The following is a 21,502-nucleotide window of genomic DNA, read 5'->3' on the forward strand; positions in this document are numbered from 1 at the left end:
GGAATGTAAGTGGAGGCGAAGAACTAATCATTCAAAAACGCCAGTCAAATCTTCGGTTTATTCCAACCTGCAAACCAATTCATGGCGGTTCCCCGGCCTCAAACATTTCCTACCCGGAGAAAGCTCCACAATCGCACAGGTTGGGCTCGTTCTATCACGACGGAAGCATTTGCATTTGATGGGTTTAAAAAAAACACATAGAAAGAGTAGATTTGCCATTTCCCTGTTCGCGCATGAATCCGACCGAGCCCCTCTCCCGTTTTAGATTTGCCCCCTCGTGTTGCTCTGAATCCCCCTGCTTCACTCTGGGAACCTGTAAATGCGGAGCGCAGGGCCAAATGGTGAAAATAAGAGTAAAGCTCGGGCTTGTAAACCCATTTTCAAATAAGGCAGAAAGCAGGAGTAACTCAACGGGTCAAATAAGGCAAAAATGAGTCCTTCTACTCCTTAATGGGTAGATCCTACCCAAAAGTCCCCGAAACTTAAAATTGCAACACCGTCTAAAACTTCCAAGTAATATTTTAATGTTACTAATCACCCACTATTCAGTATCACACTAGATAATAGCAAATAAAGAGATTCTGCATTTAGTTCTGCCTCTAGTAGTCAACAAACGGCGGTGTTTAATAGCAAATGTTTAATTACAGACGGCAGTCTGAAGAAGCATCTCGACCCGAAACGTCAGCCATTCCTTTTCTCCAGAGATGCTGCCTGTCCAGCTGAGTTACTCCAGCATTTTGTGTCTACCTTCGATTTAAACCAGCATCTGCAGTTCCTTCCTACGCGACGGTGTTTAATACATTTGGGGATTCGAAAGCAAGCCCTGACGCCCCGGCGTTTTGCTAAAGCAGGAAATTTAACCTAATCAGTTTAAATTGACCCAGGAACAAAGGTTTCAGGTCAATGGTACGGCCTAGTCTTGAGCGCACAGTGACCAGAGGTTGGCATTTCCTATTCGTGTCCATGTCTTATCAATTTATTAAACCAGGAATTCTCCAAGCAACAGGCGAATGCGTGCTACAATGCTTAAATAACTCGAATTAGACAGCACAACTGCGATGAAACTCTTCAAAAGCAAGTCAACAAAAAAAAAGGAATTCCCATAAAATAATAATGTATAAACAAACTAAAAAAAAAAGATCCATTTCATTTTCGGACTGCCCTATTGATAGGAAAACAATCAAACGCTACAAGGAGATTATTAATATTTCAAAATATACCCCAGATTATCAAGAGATTCCTCCTAATTTTTTTATTTCCACTTTTCCAGTAATACGGGATCTTGAGGAAACCTTTCAGCCTATGACTAGATTTTGTATCCAAACCACCAACCACTTCAGTGCGACATACCTGGGTCTGTTGGAGATGCTAGGGGTTTCGTTCATTGATTGTTGTCTATCAGCGATTTATCGGGTAATTGGACATTTGCCTTGCCTTCCAGCTCAGAGAACCCCAACGGGTGGGGTGGAGGTTTGGGGGGGGGATTAGAGGGGAGAGGTAGTGGTCGCCTCCATGCGATGAGGTATGGAGAAGAGGAAACTGGGGAGGAAAGGCCAATGGGCAACTTGTTTGCAACTTCCAGGACATTTGGAGAGTACTCTTTTGAGCAACCCGCAATTGTTAATGTTCTTCAAACGTTGTGGAATTTAGTGGAGGGGAGGCTATGCATTCCCTTGCAATTTCTAAGCAGTTAAAATAACGTGTTTTTCTGCATTGGCCAAACACACAAAGATTGGAGATCAGGTTATCCAGCGTTTGTATACGACGAGGACAATGACTGGCCATATCGTAAACGCGCTGGACACTCTGGAGGGTCATTCTGCAGTCTCTAACCGAGGATTTTGGTATTATCTAATTATAGTGTCGCTCGGGAAGTCAGCACTGGTCGTTACTTCCCCCACCCCCATTTACCAAACCCCGGAACACCCACAAACGCGGCGTGTAAAACACGAAGTCCGTTTTATACTGGTCGATCCACTGCATACTGACAGGGGCTGAGGTTGGGAGCTGGGTTTTGCACCGGCCCGTAGCTGAAGGTCGAGGAGTGATGCTTGGCTCGAAGTCTCAGGCTGGCCAGGCTGGTGTTGCAGTTGTCCCGGTACACGTATGGACTCGAGCTAGATCCGTAGGGGCAAGGAGAGGCAGCGACCGCTGTGTTCAACGAAGGGCTGCCAAGGCTGTTCAAGTTATTCAAGCTTGTGCCAGGTAAAGCGGAAGGGACCATAGTCATGGAAGGGATGGAGTTGGGGGCGGAAAACATGGCTTGCGATGACAACGAGTTCACATTCATGGAATTGAAGAAGGAAAAACCTTTGGCGGAGATGGGATTGGTTCCGAGTCCTTTGGTGGCCCAATTATTGTATGAATACCCGGAGTACATGTCCTCGTAGGGTTGAACCAGCCCGTTGAACGGAGCTCCAAACCCAGTCTTACACAGTTCAGTTTGTTGGTGGCGCTCCCGCTTCCTCCACTTCGCTCTGCGATTTTTAAACCACACCTGTCCAGACCAAAGCAAAAACAGAGGTTAATTCACAATTCACAAACAGTTGGAGATGAAAAGAGAGTCAAAAAGCTCAAAATCGTAGATAGACACAAAATGCTGGAGTAACTCCATGTGGTCAGGCAGCATCTCTGGGGAAAATGAATAGGTGACGTTTCGGGTCGAGACCCTTCTTCAGACATTTTAATAGACAGTGTTTTAATAGACGGTAGCTTTTGCAACATCGTTACCCTGGATAAAGTCTTGCAGCCGTATTTTGTGACACAACACTGCAGATACATTTAACAGAATTATTCATTGCTGACACAATTTTGGAAGTTCATGCACATTCACGGCCCCTGAAGAATGGTCCCGATCCGAAACGTCGCCTATCCATTCCCTCTCCAGTTGCTGCCTGGCCCGCTGAGTTCCTCCAGCACTTTGCTCATTTTGTTTTGCTCAATATTCCAGCATCATGCAGTCTCTTGTGTCCACATTCACGGCGCCTTAAAAAAACAAAAATCCTAGTTCCCAAACTTTTTCGTCCCGTTTACCCCAGGCAAATTTAATAGCACATAACAATGTTATTTCATGCCTGCTGTTGTGCTGAAGCAAAGCAAGAATTTAATTGTCCTATCTGACACACATGACAATAGACTCTCTTGAATCTTGTATTTCACTTATATGTGAACAACTAATGATGAACAGATACCGGTATACCAGAACCAAACACATTCCATCATTGAGAAAGAAAATGTACAAATCCACAATCAACAAATTTACCCCCTGGGTAGGCGAAATGTACCCCCCTGGGCGTAAATTTACCCCAGGTTGGGAACACTTGCCCTAGTGCATTCAAACTGTTTACCAGGATGTAATCGCGCGACCTTTTCTTCAACTGAAATTACGTAGAAAACTCAGTAATACGGCTTGAGGAACTGCGAGATTCGGGTTTGATAGGTTTCACATTAAGTGATGCCTCTCACTGAATATCGTAACGTCGGGGTAATAAAACTGAGCCCAGGAGCCATCGCATGTTCGCTGCTCGGGGTTTTCAACCAACCGATTGAACTAGATGATTTAGATCAGTTGAACTAGTGGGAAGAAAGATCTCGACCTGAAACGTCACCTATTCCTTTTCTCCAGAGATGCCGCCTGACACGGCGAGTCACTCCAACGCTTTGTTGATTGCAAACTCTTCAGATTACTGCAAAGACGGGTAGTTTCAATCATTTACTCCGTTCGTATTAGTAACGAGACTAACGCGGAGAGATTTTGCATTGAGCCCAACCTGTTTGTGCTGAAAATACCATCACATTTAAATTGCAGTTATAAAATTTAAATTACTTTTGACTGTAATTAGCAGCCCTGAACTAAAGCTTTAAAAATAAATCCCACTAAGTTTGCAGTTTTCGCTATGATTTAAAAAAACCTTAAAATCCACGTTTTTGTTAAGCACAGGGTTTTTTTAAAGCGTGATATTTACCCTGATCCTGGCCTCGGTAAGGTTTGTCCACACCGCTATTTCCTCTCGGGTGGACATGTCTGGATAGCGGTTCCTCTGGAAAGTCGCCTCCAGTTCTTGCAGCTGTTGGCTGGTGAAGTGCGTTCGCTGCCTCCGCTGCTTCTTTTTGGCCGAATTGTCTTCGGAGCCCGAGTCATCTGATTTACACCGGCGGTGCTGCCCGCTCTCTCCTGGCGAGAATTAAAACAAATACCAGTGGACAAGTGCATGTGGCACATCCTTTGTTATCGAAAATAAAACTCCAGTCACAATGCCCATAATCTCCTCACCTTGGTGTTAAAATGTCATGATCTTTATTTTGAAAACCCGATTTCACGCTGTTTTTACTCAGTATTTAAAGGACAACCCATTAAATGGCAAACGCTCAAGCGTTATGGTTCGGTTAAGGACATTAAATCGTTCAAACAAACAAAACTATATTGCCAATACATTTCTCGCGAGCGCCATTGATTTGTTCAACTTTTCTCACAAACCAGGCATTAAAATTAGCCAAGATCGCCGATCTAAATTTATACTGCTTCGGCTGGATAATTTAAACGAATATCACTTCAGGTAAACACCAGCTGCACGGGATTTGTAGCGTTTCCCAGGTAGCTACCTGGAGTTATTTCGACTTGGGAATAAAAAATATATATTTATTTTTCTTTCAAATTAACAGAAGATTGGAAACGTGACGGTCTCAGACCGCCCATCTTTTCACAACATCACAGGATCTTATAGTCTAAATCAAGAAAGATTAATAGGGACAAAAACTAAAATTGAAGTTAAAATGAAAGGCGAATATTTTGTTGTTGGAAGCAGTTTATCTTTCGAATTTGAGATGCTTTCTCTTGATTTGGTCCATTTAATTTACAGGCGCTTTGAACCATTGTAACGCGGGTATTTCGGCGAGTACATTCAGTAATCTAAATATGATAGCTTCCTTATCTTCAAATACGCAGAACGCTGCTACAGATACTGTTTTCTTTTTTCTTTGCATCGAATGCAAACGGTGCTATTTCTTCCACGTACCGTTTGGGACAAACGAGTTCTCTAATTTGCGGTATTTGCAGTTAATTATCAAACTGAAAAATTGCATTGGGACTATCTGAATATATCCCCCTGCAATAATATTCAGATATCATTGGATTGTAATTTCGGAGTTTATGGAGCTAGTGGTTTGAGTGTTTATTTGAAGTGAAGTGGTTCACAAATTATCTCATTTACACCTCAGCATATTACTGAAAATATGCATTTATGGCTTGTAAAACGTTCCTTCGTGAGACGTTTCCTATATAATGCTGCTCTTCGCAAATTGTTGGTGACTATTATGATGAGATATCGTTTTAATGCATTGTGCTAGATTTATAGTAATCTATCACAATCATAGCTAAAACCTTTGATTGAATTTGATATATTATTGACTAGAGTCCGTTTGGTACAACTGTGGTTTTTTGCAGAGCGATTGTGCTCAAGTTTAGTGTGTCCTAACCGCGGTTAATACCCGACGACCAGATTTAATATACCAGGGATATGACTTTATATAAGGTACACAAAAATGCTGGAGAAACTCAGCGGACGCAGCAGCATCTATGGAGCGAAGGAAATAGGCAACGTTTCGGGCCTGGCCCGAAACGTTGCCTATTTCCTTCGCTCCATAGATGCTGCTGCGCCCGCTGAGTTTCTCCAGCATGTTTGTGTACCTTCGATTTTCCAGCATCTGCTGTTCCTTCTTAAACACATTACTTTATATAAGTGCCTAGTGCGTTGTGATCGGCCTTAGTGCATGATGTCCAGGATTAGTGCCTTGTAGCATGACTAGTAGAGTGTATATGAACACCAATGTACCAACGCTGATCATACAGTTAAGAGTTATGACAATATATATTTCATCGATCAGTGAGTGTGTCCATATCATTAAACACAGACTAATCGGACAGCATTCCCCCGACCACAGTCAAGACAAACCATTTCCTCCTAATTACTTTTTCTTCACAAAATGTGGCGGCCTTGTGATTCTTGTCAAGTTGTATAATTCACGTGTTGAGATCTAAATGTATTTACTTCCATTTTATAGTTGTTAACTTCACCAAGTCGGGGTGAATATCATTCACACACCAGCACATTTCTCCTCGATAATCGCAAACTCGAACAGGAGAAATACGCCGTTCAATTAGGTAGCAGTCGGCACAACTTTAACCTCGTAATATTTGTTACAAAAAAATAATTTAAAAAAAATCATACACCATCATACAAAACGTAAAACATAAAGTACGTGTGCTGTAATTAAGATAATTGTCTGTAATTCTGCGAAGTTTGAGCGCCGTCCTGCTCACCTTACCGTCAGTTTTGGCGAAGCACAGATAAACTCATTAATAATAACTCATTAATAAAGTTCATTAATACACTCATCCTTCTTACCTCCACTTTCGCTGTTCGGCGTCCCAGCCAAATGCCTGATCCCGAAAGAACTATTATTCCCAGCTGAGCTCTGCAGTGACTTGAGAGATGTTGCTGCCATGCTGTACCTACTCCAAGTTGAACCAGGGCAAGGTTTTTTATGAACAAAAACGAGCCTTCAGATGGTCCATGCAGATTGTCAGAAAGAATAGACCTCTCTTTTTTTTTTTTTACCCCCTTATCCCTGATATGTGTTTTTGTCCCTAGGTCCCCCCTTAATCTCAGCTGCTAATTCCAAAGCTCAGTCTTTTCCCGGCCTATTCGTTGAGACGGCTGTTCCCCTTTGCTGTCCATTTGGACAGAGAGTAGTGGGATTGGACGAAAGCGGGTTGGGTTGGTTGCGGGGAGGGGGGGTGGGAGCGGGCGGGGAGGGGAGGGAGAGGCAGGTGGGTGGAGACAAGGGGACGATTGATGGCAGGCAGCGGGAGGAAATGCCGGCCACGCATTCCACGGATTGGTAACTTGTGGCTGCTGGACGAAACATCGCAAGGCAGCGCGGCCTGGCATTGGCTCCACAGACTGCCACTAATAATTGACTCGTGATGCTTTGGTGCAGATGGGTGTCCACGAGTGAGCAGCTGTCGGAGTGAATCCAGCGAGGAAAGTTCCAGCGGCCATAACTCTTGTGTCTCACATATATATTAAAAAAAAAACACTTTTGAATTCTGCTCAACTCCAGACTCAACTCAGTTCAATTTGAACATGCAATGTATTGTCGCCCTGCACTTTATCACAGATCTCCATCGTATGTGGCTAAAAGTTGCTGCAATTTGTGGGTATAAATTCTGCCCTGGCCAAAATGTTGGAAGTGTGCAACGTACCCGCTGGTTTTAGAGGCTGAGAATTTAGATTACATTTTGTGTTTAAATGTGCCAGCGTTTCATTTCATAATTTGTTAATTCCATCGATTTTGCATCTGACTGTTACAGTGCAATCTCACGTAGACTAAAAGAGAATTGGCTGCGTTTCACTAAACCACACAGCTATATTCAGCAGTGCGCAGGCATTTGTAAATGCACAAAAGATGTCCAAAATCACAAAGATAACTGCTCCCGACTCGGCTGTTGAACAGACGTCAACAATGTACAGCTGTTGTTAACGTTTATGCTGGGGAGGGGGGATGTTGGGAATAGTTTCAAACGTGATGTCATGCCCCTCAACCTTTGGAACGATTGAAGTACATAACAAGCTAAGTTGGATCTTTGGACTTCATTGCTCCATTGTTTTGGAAGGAATCTGTTGTTAGTCTTGTCAGGCTGCCAGGTCATCTCTCCGCAAACAAGAAGCCCTCGCTAGCTCTGTGTGGTGACTGGGAGAAGGGAATAGTGCCTAGGCAGGATGCCAGCCTTTGAAGTTAATGGCTTCACGTCGGGGTGGATTAGTCGAAATGGGGTTGCTAGTTGCATGGGCGAATGAATGAAACCAACGACCCGCTGGTGCCCTGACCCACAGCCAAGATTAAACTGCATCTGCAGTTCCTTTCCACACATTCGGATTAAATTGGCCCTCTCTGTTATTATGGAGTGGGACCTACCAAGTGTGAATCACTGCTCACCTAATGGCTACTGTGAAGTAGCTAATAGCAGAAAGATGGTTCACTTACTGTGCCACATGCCAGGGGCGGCGCGTTGCTCCACACAGCATTACGCAGCGCCCAGTCAACTATTTCAACGTAGATTGTTTCAAGAGAGAATCATTTTGTGGACAAAACTGAATTATCACCCTTCGAATCTTCATCACAAACCCAATGGTTAAAGATCACGCTCAGTACTTTTGAGCGACTGATAACTGAAACGTGATAAGTGAACCGTGCGCCGCAGAAGACCATTTGGCCCATCGACTGTGGATTGACTCTTCCAAACAACGTCCCATTCAGGAGACCCACTATCCTGATATTTTTTTTTTCCAGAGAACAGAGTTATTTTTATTCTTTTTAAGTATTTATCCGTTTTCTTTCTTTTTTTTTTTTTGTTTTTGTTTATTTTATTAGAAGTTAATACAGCACAAAACAATACAGTGGCACCTAATTTTAGGTGCCAACTATGTAATACCATAATCCATTCTATGTACAACCTCTAGTTTTCGTCTTTCTGACGAAAAAAACCCGATTGTATTTATTACTAGCCCCCTTACAATCACAACAAAATGTGAACCCTCCTCAGTCACTCTGGGCCTTATGTTACCAATCACCCTGAACCTGTGGTCTCTGTCACTGTGCTGCCGGTGGAAGCGTTCCGCTTTATTTCTTGTAAAGAATCCCCCTTAAAGCTTTGGATACGTTTATTTACTAAATATATTCGTAGCCTTTTGCTTTACTGATAATAATCACAGTGTGTTCAACGTCTCTATATGACCATGTTCATGTGAAAGGGTTTAGAGGGGTCCAGGTTTTAGTCTGAAAACGGGTCTCGACCTGAAACGCCACCTATTCCTTTTCTTCAGAGATTCTGCCTGACCCGCTGAGTTACTCCAGCATTTTCTATCTATCTCCGGTGTAATCCGGTGTAAACTGAAGTTCTCTCCTACACGAGGTTTAGACGGATATGGGCTAAGCGCGGGCAAATAGGTCCAATTTAAAGGGGCATATTGGTCACATTTGCCAGCGTTTGACCCATATCGCTCGAAGCAAAACTTAGTCACTAAACCAAAACTAAACGCTCCACCGTTTATAGACGGATCTGTCCATTTCCCCTCCACAGATGCTGCCTGACCTGCAGAGTTCATCCAGCTCTTTGTGTAGGGAGGAACTGCAGATGCTAGTTTAAACCGAAGATAGACACAAATAGCTGGAGTAACTCAGCGGTTCGGGCAGCATCACTGAAGGGTGAAGAAGGGTCTCGACTCGAAACGTCACCTATTCATTTTCTCCAGAGATGCTATCTGACCCGCTGAGGTACTCTGGGTTTTTGTGTCTATACTCATGCACTTAGATTATTTTTTGCTCGAAACCTTTTCCACGCCGATGATGAACTTTTCCAGCTTTTTCTGTTCATGCATGCTACCCCCCCCCCCCCCCCCCCCCCCCCCCCGGAAAATACAACAAGTTAACAGAATCTTAGAAAACAAGAAGTGGAGTCAGCACATAATCACATTCAAAGTAGAGGCAGGAACAAGCTGTTCCAGTTTACGTTTCTCCTCCACCTTTCAATGACATGGTGGTAGATTATATTGTACCTCCGCGCTATTTCCCCGTTGCAATCCCGTATCTTTTGATTCTCTTAATGCTTTGAATCTAAAAGTAATCTTTCCATCATTCCATTTCCCGAAATTAGACACAAAAACTGGAGAAACTCAGCGGAACGGGCAGCATTTCTGGGGAGAAGGAATGGGTGACGGTTCGGGTGGAGACCCTTCTTCAGACTGGTTAGCGATAAGGGGAACGAGACATATATACGGTGATGTGGAGAGATAAAGATCAATGACTGATCACTTCAGATCAACGTCTATATCTCTCGTTTCCCTTATCCCTAACCAGTCTGAAGAAGGGTCTTGACTAGAAACATCACCCATTCCTTCTCTCCAGAGATGCTGCCTGTCCCGCTGAGTTACCCCAGCTTTTTGTGTCTATCTTCGGTTTAAACCAGCATCTGCAGTTCCTTCTTACTCATCCCCCTTCTCCAGCCCCTTTAACTACCCGACCCTTGCCAAATATTTGTAAACGGTGAAATGTGAAAGCGATGAGATACAGATACTTGAATATTTATATGTACGGATGACCAAATACTACAAGAGGACGCAGAAAATAATCAAAAAGGCTGCCAGGAATCCGGCCTTTATATCCAAGGAGCTGCAGGTAGACAAAGCCCCGGTTGGACCACACCTGTGGAACAAAGAGGCGCAAAGAGGAGAGTTGGGAATGATATATTGTCCTTGGAAGGACTTCAGTACATATTTCCAGAATGGTATTCGGACCCCGAAGGTTAAATTACCAGGAGAGATGCCCCAAACTGGAGGCCTCTTCAATTCAGAATCATATGGTTTACTTTATCGACTGATATGGTAAATAGAGGGGAATTGTCGCCGCTGGTTGGGGAGATTAAGACGAGGTAGACTGGTCAAAAAAAAACAAAGCTAGGGTGAATTTAGAAAGCAGTTCCTTGCACACGCTGATAGCCAGAGTTCTCAACAACAGACAATGGTTCAGTTTAAGATAGACACAAATTGCTGGAGTAACTCAGCAGGACAGGTAGCATCTCTGGAGACAAGGAATGGGTGAGGTTTCGGATCGAGACCCTGAAGAAGGGTCTGAAGAAGGTTCGCGACCCGAAACGTCACCCATTACTTATACGCGGAGATGTTGCGTGTCCTGCTGAGTAAGGTCGCGTGCCAAGGACACGTAAGTGGAACAGGCCCTTTACTCCAGCTTTTTGTGTCTATCAGCGGAAAGACTAAAGATTATTCCAATCGAGATGTTCACAGTTTAGAGATGGAGCCACATAATTGATGGTGGTTAGTTGCTAATTTTAAATCTGACTTTGAAGAGCTATAGACAGTGTTCAGTGTTAGGTCATTATCGTGTTGAATGGTGGACCAGTCTAGACGGACCAAATGGTCTCCGCATATCGTTTTTGTCTGTTCCGGTGATTTAAAACCGGCTTGACGGAGAATCGTTATTGTACATGAACAGGTCAACGCGGTAAATAAAACGGTAAATAGATCTCATTAGATGTCTTCCCGCGACTCGGGGCGAGAGAGTTCGCCTGTCACCGGGTCTCATAACGCAGCCACATTGGGGCCATTCCTTGAGTAAATAGTATTTTGGCCAGCTGAAACCCTGAACTTGCCAGGAATGTCGATATACTTCAAAAATAATAATTTGGATAGTAAAACATACGGTTATACTTTATCTCCGGGAAACGGTTTCTCGACTTTAAACGGCACCTATCCATGCTCTCCAGAGATGCTGCCTGACTCGATGTGTTACCCCAGCACGTTGTGTCCCTTTGTGTAAACCAGCATGTGCAGTTCCTTGTTTCGACGGTTTCAGGAGTTGGATTCAGATCATCATCAGATCGTGAATAATTCTCGCTGCCGCTCTGGAATGAATCAATACAATAATAATTTTCCAATAATGTTTACAATATGTTTTATTCTCCAGAGATGCTGCTTGAGCCGCGGAGTCACTCCCGCCTTGTTTGTGTCTATCTTCGGTTTAAACCAACATCTGCAGTTCTAACCAAAGATCCTAGTCTTTGGTTCTGACCTACACATAATAATTCCTTGCTGATTTAAATCATAGACCTTTTCCTTCGCTCCATAGATGCTGCCTTCTCACCCGCTGAGTTTCTCCAGCATTTTTATCTACCTTGCTGCATTGAAAATGCTTTCGTTCCCTGCTCTTCTGCAACGTTTAGTTTCATGCACATCTCTGACTACAGTGTGAGAAGATTTCCACTACATGTTTCCACATTCAGGGCCAAGTGGGGATCATTTATTGGAGCATTTATTGACAATGAGACCACCACAAAACTCTCTCTGACCCGTGACCCTTGAATAAATCCTTCAGTTTTATAGATTCGCGTCCAAAGTATGTGAAAAGTTCTGCCCATAAGCCAGCATCTGCATTCCTTCCAACACGTTTAATACCACCAGTGTTTTTCTTTTGCTAGATGCACTTTGTACCTGCGGCTTTGATTAGATTTCGGAGTTGAATGCGTCTCTTTGCAATAGATTGAGTCAGGAGCTGACCACCTCGGCATGGAGTTTGTACTCTCCAGTGGCACAGTTCAAAAGTCAAGTATCAGTTGAATGGGGCCAATGTATCCCCGGCGGTGAGCGGCTCAGCGCCTTGAGCCCACAATACAACCGGCCGCCCCGATGTTCACAAACGTACACATGATGTAGTATGTACAATGTTACACAGATGTGGTCAAAGACGTCATGTGATATCAGTTCATTTGTGCTCGATGAAGCTCACAGCTCACTCACGCCAAGAGATACTGCGAGCAGTGCTAACACCGACTCGCGTTCACGGGTTTTAATATAGATTAAACAGCAGATCGGCTTCTACTCGCAAAGGCCCGATAGGGGAGTATCATTCATCGTGATATCCACCGATGCCATTTGAAACGTGAAATATATATTAAAAATGACTTTAATCCTTCCGAGGAGCTGTTCTTCCTCGCCGTGTAGTGATATTCGCTGAATCAGCGAATACAAATCTCTCTGTGATTTTAAGCAGTCGGTTTTGGTTTTATCCTCCTCACCCTCAAGATGACATGTCCTGTTCCCTTGCAGTGATTACTTACAGGACATGATCCAATATTTTCCTTGTTTTTATTTATTTTTAATTTTATTCAAGCTGGCTGATTTATTGTGGCGACGTTGAATATCCATGGCAGTGGCAAAGCGTTTGTTCAATGGGCGACATGTTATTATGAACCATGCTGTTCCTTTATTCTATTTATTAATTCACTGTATATTCCATAGGAACATAATCAAGCGAAAGCACTTGGAAAATAATATAATGTATATGTGTGTGTGTATGTATATGTACTCATGTATGTGTATATGTGTGTGTGTATATGTACTCATGTATGTGTATATGTGTGTGTGTGTATGTATATGTATGTACTCATGTATGTGTATATATATATGTGTGTGTGTGTGTATAAGTAGGAACTGCAGAGCTGGAAAATCGAAGGTAGACAAAAATGCTGGAGAAACTCAGCGGTTGGAGCAGCATCTACGGAGCGAAGGAAATAGGCAACGTTTCGGGCCAAAACCCTTCTTCACACTATATATATAAGGGTTTTGAAGAAGTGGCGAATCATCTCGACAATTAATAATTAACAGTCCTAAGAAGTGTCTCAATCCGGACGTCACCTATTCCTTTTCACCAGAGATGCTGCTTGACCCGCTGAGTTACTGTAGCATTTCGACAATTAATAAATTCTGTTAATCAAAGAAATGACAGGCAAAAGTGCGTGTCATTAAGAAATAACTTAATGTGAAAAATAAGTATTCTTTGTCTTCCAATTTCACTTAAAATAACCAGAACAATATGAATATTAAAAATATAGGCCACTTTAACCGGACGCTTTATTTGACGGAGTGAAAGTGTTCGGATTATTTTCGGACGGCACGAATAGCGTGTAATATGTGAAAACAACAATGCGGGTCCATTAACGCCTTACGACCGAGGCTTTAAATGTTTTCTTTCATTGCTAACTTAACGATATAATATAAATTCTGACATGCAATCCTCGCATTACCGACAGGTTAACTTGTTGGTACAGTGTATTGTGTTACATGTGGGCGCCGTGGAGTCTTTAATGGATCGCTCATCTGACACCAGTTGAGCGAGAAGGATTTTGCAAGGCACTATTGCCCGAGCAAAGGGCTGAGATCCGCCCGGTTAATTTATTACAGGCTTGCGAACATCATCAGCCAGTAAATTCAATCACATTAGTAACCCGACGCTGCCGTAATGATGATTACCGCAGGTTAGCACGATGTCCACTATAAATAAAGGTCCTTCATAATATTTGGTCTCGTAAAAATAATACGAGGTGTCACCCCCATCCGTTCCATTGATTTATAGGGCAGTGGAGAGTTTGTTCAAAGACCTTGTAAAATAGCGCGTACTCAATGATATAGAGCGAATAATCGTGAAGACTGTACATTGTTTACATTAGTTCATCTCTTCAATGCTTCATATAAATTCCCAGCGCCAATCCGATCCTGATTGACAATCCCCTCAGTCTGTGGCGTTTCCCTCAAATGTAAGGCATAAAATGCTGGAGTAACGCAACGGGACAAGGCAGTGTCTCTGGATGGAAGGAACGGGTGACGTTTCAGGTCGAGATGCTTCTTCAGACCCTCAAATAGTCCCCAACTGGCCGTTCGATTTTTTATCTAGTACAGTCATTACATTGTGTGTGTGTGGGGGGGGGGGGGGGGGGGGGGGGGGGGGGGGGGGGGCTACAACGTTAAACGGAGCAGCAGCAATAACATTGTCCAAGTTGGCGATACGCAGAGTACTGCCCTGTCGACTACAACATTCAGAAGCTTCAGAAGGTATTTCAACCCGAAAATAAATAAGTTCGCACCTTGGGCCAAACTTAATGTCAGATCAAAATACGTTCAATGATATTAAGAATACGGAAGCACATTATTGGGCTCAGCCGACCAGATGTAATTCCATTCAAAGTGTGTTACATATTAAAGACCCAAATGCATTTTACATTTACAAAAGCTTGCATTAATTATCCCGGTTTTATACTGAACTCTCTGCACTTCCGTTGGATTTTTTCTGAAGCTTAACACAAGAAAGAGGTCCGGTTTATTTACCGTTTTACCAGTTTCCCCCCCCCCCCCCCCCCCCCTGTTTTTAAAATGAAACATGATTTGCGATAGTTCGGGGAGGGCGTTGGGGGGGTTACAACTGCAAGATTCCCAGTCTCTACTGTATCCTGTTTATGGGTCTTTTCCCCCGCTGCCACTGTCTCCTTACCGCACTGTTCCTGCTGACTGGAACCGTTCTTTGATTCCAAACGCGTTGCTTCTCGCGAACGGCGCAGCTTCTGTTGTGGGCAGTCCAGGTCTGTAGTCTCAAGTGTGTGAATTTCCATTCGAAGAATTTAATCCTACAAACGGCGAACAGCGAAGTTTAGAAGCTAGGAGAGAGAGAGAGAGAGAGAGAGAGAGAGAACATCACCGGCCGGTCTAATGTTAAACGAAACGGATATGGAAAAATGAGTCTCCGATCTCTCTGTACAGAGAGAAAACGAGTCTCCGATCTCTCACAGACACCAAATGACATTTTCACGTGCGTTCAGATCTTTTTTTTTTTTATCCCAACTTACATTTTTTTAAGACACAAATCCAAATAATACAGCACGAGGAAGGGTTTCGACCCGAAACATCACTCATTTCTTCTTCCCAGAGATGCTGCCTGTCCCGCTGAGTTAACTCCGGCATTCTGTGTCTCTTCCTCCAAATAATACAGCCGATTGGTTTCTCTTGAACGGTTTCCGTTATTTTCCTGGAAGCTGAGTTTACCCAGTGTTGAAAACGACTGCTGTTTTAGAAACCTTTAATGAGGTAACCACAGACTTGGGAATGATTCTCCCATCATCCAGGTACCGTCAGAATATGCTGACACTGACAGCGTGTTTGCATTTGTTTGGCAGTTACTTTATGTTTTTGTGTTGAGATATTCTTCATCTTTAATATTGAAATCGGTAACGCGACACATAGAAGACGCCCAGCATTTCTATGGTTTCGAATCTGGTGAAAGTCTTCGCAAAGCCAAACAGTTTCTTTCCTGCAAGATCAGTAAATACTTGACAGTCTTGTCAGTCGTAAATTGAACTGCATCTCCTTCGCTATTGTGTACATCTGTGTACAAACACGTCTGGTGTACAGAAGCAAGGGCCTACCCGTGGAGTACACCGTGCAAGATATCAACCAGCATTGATGCATACGAGTGTTGCCTTGACATATCTAGTTCTATCCAACATCAACATTACACATAGCTTATTTCAGATCTGCAATCTAACCAAAACTCAAAGAGCGAGGTTTGCCTTCAGAATCATACCGCTACTGCGAATAATCTTCTGCTTGAGCAATTTTGGGCAATTTACCAGAAACATTTTTGTTTAAACATGTGAACGGCGATGTCGTCGCTGAAGGTGGATTACCAGCCAGGAGAGATTGTCAAAATGTTAAAAAAAAAAGCTGAATGAGCACGAGAGTGATTCTGGGGAAATAAACAGTTTGGAATTATTAACTATCTCCTGAACTCCCAAGTGGTTTGGCGAGTTTACAAGTGAACAGGAAGAAGGGTGAGACGAGATCGCATTCGGCATTCTTGATGAGTTGTCCTATCTGGAAGTATCTATGTATGGTTGTATGCCTACTTTGACAGGAGGAATAGCTTGCAAGAAAGCCGGAGTCAAGGACCACTTCAATACTAATGTCACTGAAACCTCAACAAATAATTGCAGCCTTCGAGACAGAAATACTGCAGACTTTCTTTCAAACGCAGTTTGATGTTCAGACTCTACTCGCGTGGAATACCCGGGTTCAGTATATCCGTAACAATGCACACAATGTATAACACTTACCCGAATCCGACTTTCAACTCAATTTATACACTTTGATTTTTTTTAAATAATGTGACATCAACCTAAAATTAATATTATTTTTTGGACTCGTATCAATTATTAAAGTCACATTTGCTGTTGAAAAAGGCTCGATTTTTACAATGCAATACCCTGGATATTTACCAGATGATTGGACTGGTTTTTGGCAAACAGAAAGGGTGGAGGTTTGAATGGGGTGGGGACTGGAAGAGACATTTGCATGGCGCATCGCGAATTAATTTGGGGGATTTGACTTGATTAAGATATCTGTCAGTTCGCAATTCGGAAAACTCATTATGGGACTGGGAGGCAAGAGGGTAGCGCTAGGGCAGCTGGAATTACTGTTCAGTGTTTGCAGATAATAATTTGCGCTTTCAGACCCGAATTTGCATATATTGCATCTGTCAATTGGCTCTCTCTCCGTTATTGAAAAATTACTTTGAACTGCATTGTGTTCCCTAATATGGGAGTCGAGCATAAATTACAATCCGCCTTTCATTTTCAAGTCATATTTGTTGTATAAAGAGAGCAGCAGCATTAATATTAATGGGACTGATGAAGTTGTCTAATGTCAGTGCCGAAGGTCTCGTGACCAAGAGCTACGATACATTTTTTTCTGAAGGCCTTCACTAGTAAGGGCGGTGTAAACATTGCACTTTCCCACACGAAAATGAATGATCTAAATCAGAATGGATAGAAGTCTATCCGTCAATATAGATTACTGCGAAGGCGCGATACATCTCCCAATCGATCTAAGCGCTAGAGTTAGTTAACTCAGCGGGTTAGGTAGCATCTCTGGCGGGTAATGATGGGTGGCCATTCGGGTCGGGACCCTTCTTCAGACTGCTGCCCTACCCACTGAGTTACTCTTGCACGTTGTGTCTATCTCTGGTGTAAACCAGCCATATCTCTCATTTCCCTTTCCCGCGACTTTCAGTCTGAAGAAGGGTCTCGACCAGAAACGTCACCCATTCCTTCCCTCTAGAGATGCTGCCCGTCCCTCTGAGTTACTCCAGCTTTTTGTGTCTATCTTCAACATTTGCTTTGTTTCTACCATCCAACCATATTCCCGTCTCTTCGATATTCGCACCTGTCTTTATTTCTAAAGAAACAATGCCAGACGAGGAAGCAGCATCTTAGTCTGACCGAGGAAGGGTCTCGACCCGGAATGTCACCGATTCCCTTTCTCCAGAGATGCTATCTGACCCGCTGAGTTACTCCAGCATGTTGTGTCTATCTTCGGTTCAAACCAACATCTGCAGTTCCTTCCTCCACATCTTACCGCAATAATGCAGATTAGAAAAAAAAAAATAGCCGAATCAATATAATTGTTACATTGTGAATATTGCCATGCAATTGAATGGTTATGTCGAAACATGTATGTAAAGAGAATGGAATCAATTAGTTTCTGGGTCATTGGAATAGGAGTTTCCTAAGTTTACTGTAGAAAGCTACAATTTCCTAACAAAACCAGAGACGGGACAAATATCTGGAACTGAGTATATAAGTTCTGACGGAGTCTGGCAGGTTTTACTCCCTCCTTAAGAACTTCGAATGCAGGCCTCACAAAGCTTCACTCAAGGGCACAGACTGTGGGTAATTTGATGGATTCCAGCCTCCTGCGCAGTTCCCGTCGTTTTTGAGAGGGGGAGTGGAGGCCATATCCCAAGTCTCAAAACACTGAGTTCTTCATTTGACCTGCAATGACCTTGAGAATGTGACTTGTAATTGTTTCTGAAGATCCAATCCCGGTAAACTGGATTTAATCTTGCTGTTGGATTCTGGCACTTTTTACAACCAGATATTTGAACACTTTTAAACACTTGTCGGTATAAGAAAAGGATCGGGGCAACGGGCCATGGGGGTAGAGATGGGGTGGGGTGGTCAATAATAATGCCCCTGTCCCACTTAGGAAACCTGAACGGAAACCTCTGGAGACTTTGCGCCCCACCCAAGGTTACCGTGCGGTTCCCGGAGGTTTTTGTCAGTCTCCCTACCTGCTTCCACTACCTGCAACCTCCCACTACCTGCAACCGCCGGGAACCGCACGGAAACCATGGGTGGGGCGCAAAGTCTCCAGAGGTTTCCGTTCAGGTTTCCTAATAAATTCGGCGAGTCAGGCAACATCTCTGGGGGACATGGATAGGTGAGGTTTCGGGTCTGGACCTTTCTTCGGAGTGATTATTAAGCGTTATTCTTCAGGAATAACTTGGTCTCTTGGCAGAAACTGAATAACTCCACATAAATATTGCCTTAGCTCTGCTCAAAGCATAATCCGAATCAGATCGAAACCATGTCGGCAACGTTAAACCGAACTCCCACACCATCCACACCCACCCAGTGCGTCGCCACTTCTCATCAATGGGAGAAATGTTGTTTTGTGTTGCATGCAACAAAATGGGAAACCTAATAATTCTGCAGAATATGACACAAACAAAGCCCCCCCCCCCCCCCCCACCTCTCTCTCCCCGACACACAAATTACCCCCCACTATTGAGGGGAAATTTGAAGCCATTTAGTTAAAATCAGTAAAACATCTCCCGATGAAAACGCAAAACAGAAGGTACAAGAATCTCAGACTAACAACTCTCCGAACATCTTCTCTGAAGTATTTTCTGATGCAGATGCTGAAAGTTTAGCTCAGTGGGATACACGCTGAATATAAATGTTCTCTCCTCTTCCAATGTTAGTACCAATACCAATACAAAGTGATGACATTCCTCAAGAATGCACGATAGAAACACCTTAATATTATCTCAGTGTCTTAATATTATAACGACAAAGGCACTTAGCAGTTCAGATAGCAACGATCGAGAGGGAAGTCTGAAGTTTCAATTGCATAGTGTTTCATTATAAGCTCTCACCTGATTTTAAGCACATCACAGTAGGCAATGATAATTCGGAAGTATCTCATTCACTTTTAACGTTCACGGATGGGTGTGCCGCTGTGACCGTTATTGCAACATGAACCAGGCAAGAGTCTATTTTAAAGAAACATCGCAACGGGAAAGCTACTGTTTGGAATCCTAGGATCACTGAATTTGGCCATTCGGCCCATTCAAAGCGTACCGGTTCCTTTTTGAACAATCCTCTCAGTCCCATTCTCCATCTCTTCACATGTAACCTTTCCAATTATCTCCCCCAAAACTCCAACTCACTCTCACTCACTCACTCACTCACTCACTCACTCACTCACTCACTCACTCACTCACTCACTCACTCACTCACTCACTCACTCACTCACTCACTCACTCACTCACTCACTCACTCACTCACTCACTCATGCTAGATTCTGGATACATTTTCTCAATGTGGGGGGAGTCCAAAACCAGGGGTCACAGTTTAAGGACAAGGGGTAGGCCATTGAGGACTGAGACGAGGAAAAACTTTTTCACCCAGAGTTGTGAATCTGTTGAATTCCCTGCCACAGAAGGCAGTGGAGGCCAATTCACCGGATGTTTTCAAGAGAGAGTTAATTTAGCTCTTAGGGCTAAAGGAATCAAGGGATATAGGGAAAAAGCAGAAATGGTGTACTGATTTTAGATGATCAGCCATGATCATATTGAATGACGGTGCTGGCTCGAAGGGCCGAATGGTCCACTCCTGCACCTATTTTCTATGTTTCTGGCACCTTGGTTTGATGCCGTGAAGTGCCACTGTTTCAAAAATAAAATATTAAACACAATGATAAACCTCGGCCAATCCAATCAGAATTTTGCACGTGTGTTGGGATCATTTATTTATCTATGTTTATTTATTATAATGTGGAAGGCCTGTTAAACTGCTGCAAATAAAATGAAGACACAAGGAACTGCAGATGCTGGTTTTCAAATAAAACACAAAGTGCTGGACTAAGTCAGTCAGGCTGCATCCCGGGTCAACATGGATAGGCGAAGTTTAGGGTCAAGACCCTTCTTCAACTGATTTAATTGTTCCGTTGTTGGTTCATGCAACAATTAAAGACCCTTGACGCTTGATGCTATACACACAATATAATCGTATTGATTGTTCCCCTGCCTTTCTGAAGCCTGTGCTCCACTTCTCATCCACCACCACCTCCACTGCACCCTCCTCCCCTTTTTTCCATCACCCAGGCCTTCTGACGTCCAAGCTCAAATGTCAGGTTCAACCTCTTGACCTTCCCCAAATGGTTTGATTTCACACGGCTTTATGCAAGGTCTCAGTTCCTCTGCCCTCCAAGAGTTACCGCCAGTTTGCACAGTGCTTGGCTGGAAAAAAAACTGTCAACACTGACATAACCCAGGTCTTAAATCTATCTCCGGCATGTGTGTAGAGCACTGGGCTGAGCAAACTCCAGTACTTGAGACGGGCAATAAATTAACTGGCAACTTTGGACTTTACTCCAGCATTCCGCATGTTTTTGGAATCCATTTGGTTCGATGGAAAGAATTGTGATCAAATATTTATCATTTCAAATAAAATGCTCTCGGGTTCACCAACCAATTCAAAACTCCCAAGGGATAGAAATGAAGAATTATCCAGTCATGTGCATCAGTACAAGGGGAAGGGCCAGCTCCGTTGACCATTTAGGAAATAGAAATGATGTAGAATTAGAAATGAATTGTTGAACATGCAGCACACCTCCCAGCAGCAGATGAGGGAGCTTGAAGAAATATACAGGTGGTTGTGCAACCCGTAACTGGTGGTCAGGTATGGGGGGCACCATCCCCTTTTCTACCTCTGCGCCAAGAAACTCAATACAAACAAAAAAATAACAAGAGATAGAGCCTTTAAGTCATACAGCACAGGAACAAACCCTCAGCCCAACTTGTCCCTGCCGATCAAGATGCCCCATCTCAGCTTGTCCCATCTATCCACATTTGCTCCACATCCCTCGAAACCTCTCCTGCCCAAGTACTTGTCAAAGCGTCTTTAAAATGTTGTTATTGTACTTGCTTCGACTACCTCCCCTGGCAGCTCGTTCCATATACCCGCCACCAAAGGTGAATA

At 43.4% G+C, this 21,502-nt stretch overlaps 1 protein-coding gene across 3 annotated transcripts; it reads right to left on the bottom strand.

Moving 5' to 3' along the window:
* Positions 1–39: 39 nt before the first annotated feature.
* Positions 40–16,614, bottom strand: LOC129713277 (pituitary homeobox 3-like). 3 transcript variants are annotated; one of them, XM_055662226.1, is made up of 4 exons: positions 15,251–16,614; positions 14,899–15,031; positions 3,966–4,174; positions 40–2,497 (listed from the first exon to the last, which is right to left on the bottom strand). In XM_055662226.1, the coding sequence occupies exons 2-4, from the start codon at positions 15,014–15,016 to the stop codon at positions 1,961–1,963; spliced, it is 864 nt and encodes a 287-aa protein (XP_055518201.1). In that variant the 5' UTR covers positions 15,017–15,031; positions 15,251–16,614; the 3' UTR covers positions 40–1,960. The 3 variants fall into 3 exon arrangements, with proteins under 3 accessions (XP_055518201.1, XP_055518200.1, XP_055518202.1); XM_055662225.1 differs by having other exon boundaries at positions 14,899–16,613; XM_055662227.1 differs by lacking the exons at positions 14,899–15,031; positions 15,251–16,614 and adding an exon at positions 6,405–6,768 and having other exon boundaries at positions 1,656–2,497.
* Between the last annotated feature and the right edge of the window lie 4,888 nt (positions 16,615–21,502).

Source organism: Leucoraja erinacea, chromosome 35, assembly GCF_028641065.1.
Source record: "Leucoraja erinacea ecotype New England chromosome 35, Leri_hhj_1, whole genome shotgun sequence".
Lineage (NCBI taxonomy): Eukaryota > Metazoa > Chordata > Chondrichthyes > Rajiformes > Rajidae > Leucoraja > Leucoraja erinaceus.